At 33.9% G+C, this 10,138-nt stretch overlaps 1 protein-coding gene across 2 annotated transcripts; it reads left to right on the plus strand.

The window, feature by feature from the left end:
• The first annotated feature begins 1,955 nt into the window (after positions 1-1,955).
• LOC141702747 (uncharacterized) lies at positions 1,956-8,939 on the plus strand. 2 transcript variants are annotated; one of them, XM_074506371.1, is made up of 5 exons: positions 1,956-2,209; positions 3,024-4,474; positions 7,133-7,536; positions 7,644-7,704; positions 7,975-8,939. In XM_074506371.1, exons 2-5 carry the CDS (start codon positions 3,059-3,061, stop codon positions 8,434-8,436), a joined length of 2,343 nt encoding a protein of 780 aa, XP_074362472.1. In that variant the 5' UTR covers positions 1,956-2,209; positions 3,024-3,058; the 3' UTR covers positions 8,437-8,939. The 2 variants fall into 2 exon arrangements, with proteins under 2 accessions (XP_074362472.1, XP_074362473.1); XM_074506372.1 differs by lacking the exon at positions 1,956-2,209 and adding an exon at positions 2,381-2,525.
• The last annotated feature ends 1,199 nt before the right edge of the window (positions 8,940-10,138 follow it).

Here is a 10,138-nt window from a genome sequence, read left to right on the forward strand (position 1 = left end):
CGAACCCGAACCGAACCCAATGGGTTCGGGTTCGGGTTTTTCGAGTTCGGGTTCAGGTCTGGCAAAAATAATCGGGTTCGGGTTTGGTTTTTGCTAAACCCGTTTCGACCGACCCGATTGTCATCCCTAAGATCAATTCAAAAATCTCACGAACACGTATACGGAAACTTGGACAATATTTTTGTACTTCCGACCGAAGAGGGTGCTGATACCATTTATAATATTGAATCCCATAATTGAATGTTTATCGGCACCAACAACCCACCACATGTTACGAAAAATTTAATAATTTGATACATATTAGTTGTTGACTCGTGTCTATAAATATGTCAAATACTCTTATTTTTATCGATGTTGGATGTTATATTAAACACTACTTTTTATTTGCTCATTATGTTGATTAGAAATTACTATTACGGAGCGGCTTAGAAGGTGTGCAATGTTAATTAACAAATCAAATCATTGGGGCTGTTTGAGATTTCTTAAAAAATGTGATTTATAACTTAAAGTTGAAAACTATCATATAAGTAATATAAATATCGTAACTTATAAGTTATTTAAGTGTTTGAATAATTTTACGTATAAGTTACTTATAATTTGATAGTGTGTTTGGTAAATTATAACTTATAAGTTATAATTTTTTGAAACAAAATTAAAATATAAATTTTAAATTACAAAAAATACACAACAATAAATTTATCCTTGAAACAAATAAAAAGTAACAAAAACAATATCTGAACCTTCGGTCCCTGAAACAAAAAAGCTAAATTCATACAAATTAAATAAAAAAAAATTCATTTACAAAACTAAAAAGAAGCTTAACTTTAAATACTTAGGAAAATATACATATACTAACAATAATTTAGGCAGCACAGTAGAATAGAAAAAAGAAGGAAAAAGAGAACAGTAAAATAGAAACAAGTTAAAATGAAATGAAGAATATTAAGCACAACCCACTTTCAGTTTATATATGCCGTAAATACGAGGTTTTCTCAAATTTGTCAAACAGGAAGCTTAAGTCAGAAATGCATTTCTAACCCCATTTAAGTTGAACATTATGCTACTCAAACAGGCACAATATTGTACTCGCTCTACTTATTCTCAAGTGACTCAATCTTTTTAAAATAATTTAAAGGCTAACCAATCAATAATACTTGCTAGCAAAAAAAAAAAAAAAACTCCCACTACTGTCAGTATAGATAGGTCATTACTGGACTTAATCCAACAAAACTACTCGTTTAGTTTTTTACCAACCAACTTAAAGACCGAATAATATTTTACTACTTAATAATGATCACAAATTCGGTCGATAATTGATCACAAGTTCAGTTTCTTGGAGAGTCCATTCATAAAATATACTATGCCATTATTTGAATTCATAAATTACTTTATGTAATTAAAAAAAATGTGTAGCATTGTGACAAGCCAGTAATTAGCACTGATAATTTGAACTAAATTTAGGCACCAATTTTTTGATCAATAAAACCGAATTATAATCTATGCGCCTGTTTGAGAAATCTTAAAATAAGTAATTTATCACTTAAAATGATTAAATGCGAAATAAGTGATAATTTGATAAATACTTATAAGTTCTTTAAGTGTTTGGATAAATTTACTTATAAGTCATAAGTTTTTTTAATCAAATGAATTAAAATAAATAATTATTAAATACAATTATCTTAGTTCATGAATATTAAATTAGAAAATATTTAAAAATTTATATTTTAAAATCAAAACTTTAGAAAAAATTGAAAAAATAAAAATAAGTTGAAAAAAAGTATTCCAATTTTCCACTTCCAATTTCCCACTTATCAGCTTATAAGTTGTGTCGACAAATGTTAGCTGATAAGCTAGTTATGTATGTAATTTCCCACTTATCAGCTTATAAGTTGTGTCGACAAATGTTAGCTGATAAGCTAGTTATGTATGTTTACATGATGGTGTTTATACGTCAAAAGAGAAGAGGAGAAAAGTGGTACTAGCAGAGAGCAATTATTTCCATTGAGCAATCATTGTCCTCTCTCTCTCTCAGCTTACCTTAGCTCAGTTAGAATCTCTGTCATTATATCTAACATTTATACGTACAATCACTTACTCCTCTCGCCGGAATATCTTGCCGGAGATCAAAATCCTTAACTATGCAAGTCCTCTCATAGTCAACACCAAAGTACATGAATCGATCTCATCTCTTATGAAGTAAAACACACAGGTTAGTATTTGTCTACTTAAATGATCATTAACTACAACCCCACTGTTTTACCTGACATAATTTACATGTCTTGTTATGCTTATGTTTGGTTTTTCCTCCGAATCTAACCTTACATATACATCCATATATATGTTTCCTTCTCATTATTTCACCTACTTTATCACTTCACAGTTCACACACGCACCCCTCTCTCTCTCTCTTTCCCTCTCTCTTTCTCTCCCTCCCCCTCCCTCTCAAAACACATGAACTTACTTGGATTCTATATCGGTGGATCTGGGTTGTGAGTAGGGTAAAATCTAGAGATTATTTACTATTAGTAAGTCCAAGATTAGGGTTTTTCATTTTGGAAACCCAACATATCTGTTATGCAGATTTTTAGAAAGTGTCAGTGATAACACACACACATGTGTATATGATAGCTACCTTTTTCTTTCTTTACGCTTTGGGTTTCATCTCAACTCTCTTTTGTTTCTTTCATCTGTGTCATATTCTTACTCTGAGTAAACATTTATAATTTCCACTGTTTGTCACTAGATTTTTGTTGTGTTTTCAAGATTTTTCCTGTTTACCTTTCCCTACTGCACTAGGTTTAATAAATATTGTACACTAACAGCTTTTTCACAACATTTCTTGTACAAGTACTTACTTAGAAATTAAGAAACAAAGAATGTATTTATTGGAAATAACACTTTTTATATATCTTGATTTGATTTCTCATGCAGGTAGATCTTTTGTTTATTTGCTGTCACTTATGTTTATTTTATGATTGTTTATTTATTCGAGAGAATTAAATATATGTCTTCAAATTCTACAGTACATTGGTGATCAAGGATAAATTGTTTAATTTGGATGGAGATGAACAATTTTTCCGGAGGAGACTCTCATATTGCTCAACAAAGCCGAAGGAATAAATTGAGAGTTCAGAATTCGGAGAATTTAGATGAACATTACACTAGTGGCTTAGATCAATTATCGGTTCACCCGGATCTCATTCGAAATATTAAGTATGGAGCTATGTCTTATGATTTTTCATCCGATATGGTCAATTATGTGTCTAGAAATGAGTCTCTAGTGTCGGCTGAGAATGTTGCTGTTGCTAATTTGTCGCACCCGATTTCATCAAATCTCAACCTCTCAGCTGCTAAAGCAGGTGACCCACATAATTGTAGCAATTGGAAAAGCCTTGGTTCACATCAAAACTGTGATTTTATCGTCAATAATTATCACCGTAACAATAATTCTATAAGCATTAGCGAAAGCAGTTCAAAACCACTGTTTTCAGGAGGAGAAGGTCGCGGTTCATTCAAGGTAAACAACATTTTCTCACCTTCATTTCATATGAAGCAGTCTAGTAGCTACGGTTATAACCATGATACCATGTTACATTCATCTTTAGTAGCTAGTCCGTCTCCTTATAATTACCAAAATACCCTTCAAGAAGTTGTTACTTCTGCCGGTGTCGGAGCCCAAGGGCAAGATATGGTTAGATATGGTGGTAAGGATTCAAGTGAACTTGTTTTTCTTCCGAGTTATAATGATTATCAAGTGACTCAAGGGCGTTCTTGTGATGGAGCTGATTGGGTAAATAGGCCAATGGAGGTGTTTCGAAATCAAAATGGACAAGATCTAGCTAATAAAAGTATTAGAGAGCACCTGAGAGTTGGTGATGGTTCTAATACTCAGGGATTATCTCTTTCACTTTCATCGGTTTCACAGACTCATAACAGACGTGAAGGTCAGTTTGGAGAGAGAAACAGTTTAAGTGATCGTCCCCTTGATTCAAAACCTTTCAAGTCTGATTATTTATGCTCAAGTTCTAGAATGTCGCCTGGAAGTAAAGTTTATGGAAGTAATAGGCAAAACACAGTTGGAATTACGGCTATTCCTCATCGAGATGCTGCTGGTCCTCTTGGTCCTTTTACGGGTTACGCGACTATACTGAAGAATTCGAAATATTTGAACCCAACATTGCAGTTAATGGATGAGCTGTGTCGTGTAACTGGATCAAAACAAATCGAGCTACGTGATGTGTACTCTGGTAAAAAATTTGATGAAGATATGGTTTCTGCTGCTGATCACGCCGTTAATGCTGCTCACGACAGCATGGTTGGGCCGGCCAAGGGTGGTTACTCAGGTGCCTCGTCCTCAAGTTTCTATAGTTCAAATGGAGTCAGTGGGGAAGCTGGAGGCCGAAGTAATGCAAACGACAGTTACCATCCAGAGTATCATCAAAAGAAGACGAAGCTGTTGTGTATGCAGGAGGAGGTTGGTTCTAATCATGCACCTACAAATATATCATGATTTAATGATTAATAATATTTTAATATAAATTAATAATTAACTTTCATAAGATAGAAAGATTACTTGCTCATGATTAAATTAATTTGTTCCGCATGATTTAATTAATTTGTGGGGAAGGGATGCTTTTGTACGATATTAATCTGTTCCATGTACAATTTTGGGAACCGCTAAACATATCCAAACACTTAAATTTAACTGGAACAGCTAACAATATATTGAACATCTCAGTTATGGTGCATGGAGACTAGATAAATAAATGTTGTTTCTTTACCGAACAGTTATCCCTTATAAAGAGAATGACATTTGCTGTGAACGTTAAGATTAAGTTATTAACATATTGAATTTACAGAAATAGCATTAGGGCTGAGATAGCATGCAGAGATTGATCATCATGATTATGCATATTTATGCCTTCTATGCATGTCTAGAAAATGGTAGTTCAACCACTTGCTAATGCTTGTTTCACACCGAGGCTTCTTGCATACTAATTATACTTTTCCTTCAAACTCCCTTAAAAATATTTACGCCTTGTTATTTTTTACTGGGTTCCTGATTCTTAGGCCAAATTTGCAGCTCGATTGCAAAATGCTTTCATTGTTTGTAGATTTGATATTTTTGATCATTTATATTAAGATAATATTCTAGTAAATGTCATCCAAAATACATTCTCGAGTGTCCAATGAATGCAACATCTGTAGATACATTCTCGAGTGTACAATAAATGTAGCATCTGTAGATAACTTTGAAGCTAAAAGATGATTGTAAGTGTTGTGGTTAGAGGAAGGAAATAGGATTCCAAAACACATTAATGCCTCGTAATGTTTTTAGATTTCATTCTTCATTGTAGAAGTCAACACATTGTGAGGATGACTGGACAGCAATGATTTATATGTGTACAACGTAAACAAGAAATGAACTGTAGAACGGAAACCATGTTTGTAGTATCTGGCAGTCAATGACATCTTACTGTTATGTCGAAAAATGACTGTTTTAGGCTTTCAAATTTTGATTAACTTAAAAATTTTAGTGTGAAATTCTACTAGTCCATTAGCGAAGAAGGAGAAGAAAAAGCAAGGTTAATTTCCGAATAAAGTATAGGTTTAGTAACAAAATAAAGTATCAAACATCTTTATCTAGATTTTATTATCATAGACTCCTCTAAGTATTATACGGAGTGTCTGCTTAAAATGGACTTATAAGACCTTTAAATTTGCCTTGTGTAAGCTCTTAGCTTTCCCCAGAGGTTCTCATTTTTCCATAGTAATCTTATACTTTAATTAGAAGGAAATTTGTTAATATTATGTTTACTCTTTACTAGCGGATCTTATACTTTAAGTAGCGGATCTTTGTGATTTTAGAAGCTAAAATACTCAACGTTAAGCATTGTTTACTTAATTGTACCCATGTACCCATGAACAAGGACTAACAACAGTTCTCAGAGAGGGAGAGGGGAGGGAGAATAAGTTGCCATTATCTGAAATTTTATTACACAAAGATTTCAGGGTTAGGAATTACCGTATTCTTTTAAAAAATAGTAAGTTTCCTAGTTATATAATTTTCTGCTAACCCATTAATCGAGTTCATCTAAAAAATAATATTTGTAACCTATATATCAAAGTATGCTGATATATACTACATTTTTCAAGTTTTTGGATCATCAAGTCTGGATCAACAAGTTTCTGAAATAGATTTTAGAATAATAGTTTACTTTCACATCCTGACTTTGTGACATTGATTAGAATCGTAGATTCGTAGATATTTTAAGCGGATATTCTGAAGTTGCATTATATAAATTCTCATATTGCAGGCTAGTAATTAGACTTATAGTCAATATTCTATAATTGTTAGGTCCACTAAACTGAAAGGATTATGGGAAAGCAAAAAGTTGAACTTTTTTTAGAGTTTTCTGAGGAAGCTTAAAAACTGTAGGCTTTCCCATTTTTTGGTCATGCGTTCTGTATGATTTGACAATCACATGCCAAGCTATTGTTCATATCAAGCTGTCAATTGATGTTTTTAAGTGATGAAGGGGTTTTTATCATTTCTCCTTTAAATCCCATTATGGTAGTTCTGTTTTGTTAACAGTAGTTCACGCTTTATTGTCCATCACTTTTAAAGAAAGCCAATTCCTGTATCAAGTTGTCATTATGCAAAAAAAAGAGTCATTTAGGTTTGGAGGGAGGGAGGGGGTGGATTTTAACTTTCTGGTCACCTTACAGCATCTCAAATTTCCCGTAGGTTGATATGTTAATTATCTTATTTTTATCCAGACAAATCGGTGAAGTGAAAGGATTAATTCCTTGTGTTGAAACTTTTATTATATGACAATATACCCCGACAGAGATATTTATACCTTTAACTTGAAATGTTAAAATTATTCTTTTGGTACTAGGTTTAACTTTTTAATACCTGGGATAATGTGTTGTAAAAATCCACCCATTATTTAATTTGAACCATAACTAGTACCTCTTAATCCTGTATAATACATAAGATTATTTTATTTATATGTTTCCAGATTTGATGTAATGTACATAAATTCTATATAAATTATGACATATTTGAGTTTAACTTTGTACTGTTATTGAATTCCAAAGTGATCCTCCTGCTTTGTGCTGTTGATAGCTTTGCAGAAGGTACAGACAATATCATCAACAAATGCAGATGGTTGTCACGTCGTTTGAATCTGTGGCAGGTCTCAGTGCGGCTGCCCCCTATATTTCAGTGGCTCTGAGAACCGTCTCGAGGCACTTTCGATGTCTAAAACAAGTGATTTCTGAACAGCTCGGGCATATTGGAAGAACGCTGGAAGAGGATCTGTCATCGCCAACTGCTGGTACAAGTAGCAGTACAAAATGTGATGCAAGTACCTCAGGATTAAGACTCATTGAACATCAGAAACAGAAATCTTGTGGGAGCAGTATGATTTTCTTTGAACCCCAACAAGCTGTTTGGAGGCCCCAAAGAGGCCTACCAGAGCGGGCTGTTGCTGTTCTTAGAGCCTGGCTGTTTGACCATTTCCTTCACCCGTAATTTTCTTTCTAGCTCTCTTGCACTTGCGTACACTATCACATTTTTATTTCATTACATTAAAGTTATAGATTGATGTGAGTTCCTGTCTGATGTACCTAAATAGGTATCCAACCGACACCGACAAACACATGCTGGCTACTCAAACCGGTTTAACTCGAAACCAGGTATAAGCATGTTCCAAAAGATCTGTTTAACAACAAAGTACAATAAATTCATGAACTTGTGTTAACTGATTACCTGCCTAGTTTAGACTTCCCAGAGAGAAGCAGTTGATAAAATTTCTCAATTCTATTGTCTAATTTAGTATTTATTAGTTTAAAGTCTTGGCTGTGCACTCAATGAATTAAACAAAGAAGATCTGGAGCAGTATTAGTGCTTGACTATAGTTCATTTAACGGTACACTAGTTAAGATGTATGTTGATTACATTTTCAGGTCTCAAACTGGTTTATTAATGCTCGAGTACGTGTCTGGAAACCCATGGTTGAGGAAATACATGTACTTGAAACCAAAGGCTCAGCAGAGTCAAGCTCACATAAGGGAAAGCCTGATGGTAATGCAGCACCAGAATTTATCACGAACCAATATGATGCCCAATCCATAAACAAGCCCTGTGGAATTGATCATTCTAGAAGCAGAGATATGACCAGTTCAGGAGTATGGAATCAGGAGAAGAGGTCAAGGCTCGAATGTCAGATTCCACCTGGTGTGGATGCTGGATCCTTGATGAGCTTTCTACCATATCAAAGAGGCGAGCTTGAGATAGGAAGTGGACTTGGAGCTGTGTCCCTCACATTGGGTCTCAGACAAAGTGCAGAGAGCGCCCAGCAACAGCAACAACAGGATCAGTATCAGCAGCATTTTGGAGGACATGTGATTCATGATTTTGCTGGCTAAATATATAATTTTATTATTCAATTTTAGGGTGACAAGTGAGACTGGTAAATAAGCTCTACATAGCTCAATCGCAAACAGAAAGGCTCTAGCTTACAATCTAGAAGGCCATTTGGTAGAGGTGATTAGGTTTCCTGAAAATGAAGTAGGATTCATTTCTCCTAAGGATGGCTATATTAGATTGGTCATGCCTAAACAAGAAATTTCACTTCTTCAGAAATAGTTGAATGAAGAAATGTAGCTCTTGTAAACTCTGTTATAATCAGCTCAGCTGCTACGCGTGTATGGTGTCTGATGAGTAACAATTTTCTCATATATATATAGCGAAAAAAGTATGTATAGCAGGAAAAAAAAGTATGTCAGGTCTCAAACGTATGTGGCTATGAAGTTACTTGTGACGGAAGCTTTGCATGAAGTTCTTCAACTCTTCGTGCATCCTCAATACTTGTATTAGTCAATACAATTTGTTAGAATAATAATATAAGCCCTTATAATGGATCTTCTAACACATTGGTTTTAGATCAATTGGTTTTAGAGCGACTAAGAGCTTCCAATATTTACACGTAAAGCAAATTAATGTCCAAAGATGAGCGATTCATTATTCGATTCATAACGAGCTTTCGAGTGAGGGGAAAATTAGAATAATAATATAAAATACTGAAAAGTGTCTACAATCATAACAAACAGTACTATGACAAAATGATACCCCCTCTCCCTAAATACTTTTCCCATTTGTGTCGCCAATACACGTTTTTTATTGTTAATGTTTTTAATTTCGTATTAATATTAAATATAAAAGTTTCATTGTATTAAAGTATTTGTAAACACGAATACAACAAGATCACTCATAACTATATTTGATCTTATAAATAAACCGTAAATTAATAGTCAATCGTTTAACGTGAACAGTGACAAAAGTCATAATGAGAAAAGTATTGTGGCAGAGAGGGAGTAATTGATATTCTAATAGTTAACAAATCCATATTTGTCTTGGAGAGTTGTGCTTGTTTGGTTTGTGGACATCGTGCTGGTTTGCAAGAGTTTTTGGAGACTTTGACCCTTCGAAGCTAGAATTTATTTTATTTCCTACAATTGATTATTCTGAAACTTTGACATTATAACATTAACATATATAAAGCTGTAGCAAGTTTATCGCAACGATCACAAGCAAAGGCTTAAATTTCTGATGAAAATAATATTTGTTTTCATGTAATGCAGAAGTTGCAGGTAAAGTTGTAAACCTCAAGACTAGGTAACAATTCCAGCAAATGAGCAGTCGAGATTTGAAGACCAAACCATTCCCTACTCCACTTTGGTCTGTTCTTGTCAAGTAGTAGTATATACCAAGCAAGTCATTCATGGCATTGTTGTAATCATCACAAATACTGTCCTCCACATCAACCGGAAGACTTTTTTTTACAAGCCTTCAACTCCCCTGCCAATGGGATGTCGTGTTCTTTATTAATCCAAGTTGCTGTATGCCATGAAAGTCTAAAAGACTTCGAAAGTCTTGGCCTAGCCCACGTACGGACTACCCAACATTTAAATACGAGTTTTGTTAAATTTATTTTTGAGTGAACTTGGATCATTTATATGCAATAATTACAAGAAATCTAGACATCCATGTTTCATGGCTTTCCAAATGACTTGAAGTTTAACAAACCGTGCTATGTGGATAAGTGTATGATAATTTCTTTGAAAGAAA

Source organism: Apium graveolens, unplaced genomic scaffold, assembly GCF_009905375.1.
Source record: "Apium graveolens cultivar Ventura unplaced genomic scaffold, ASM990537v1 ctg5630, whole genome shotgun sequence".
Taxonomy (NCBI): Eukaryota; Viridiplantae; Streptophyta; class Magnoliopsida; order Apiales; family Apiaceae; genus Apium; species Apium graveolens.

Bases quoted from the DNA above. Each gene is read 5' to 3' on its own strand.
- LOC141702747 (XM_074506371.1), top strand. From the start codon at position 3,059: ATGGAGATGAACAATTTTTCCGGAGGAGACTCTCATATTGCTCAACAA. The intron at 4,475-7,132 runs GTTGGTTCTAAT...TGCTGTTGATAG, and splicing joins TGTTGTGTATGCAGGAGGAG to CTTTGCAGAAGGTACAGACA. The intron at 7,705-7,974 runs GTATAAGCATGT...TTACATTTTCAG, and splicing joins CCGGTTTAACTCGAAACCAG to GTCTCAAACTGGTTTATTAA.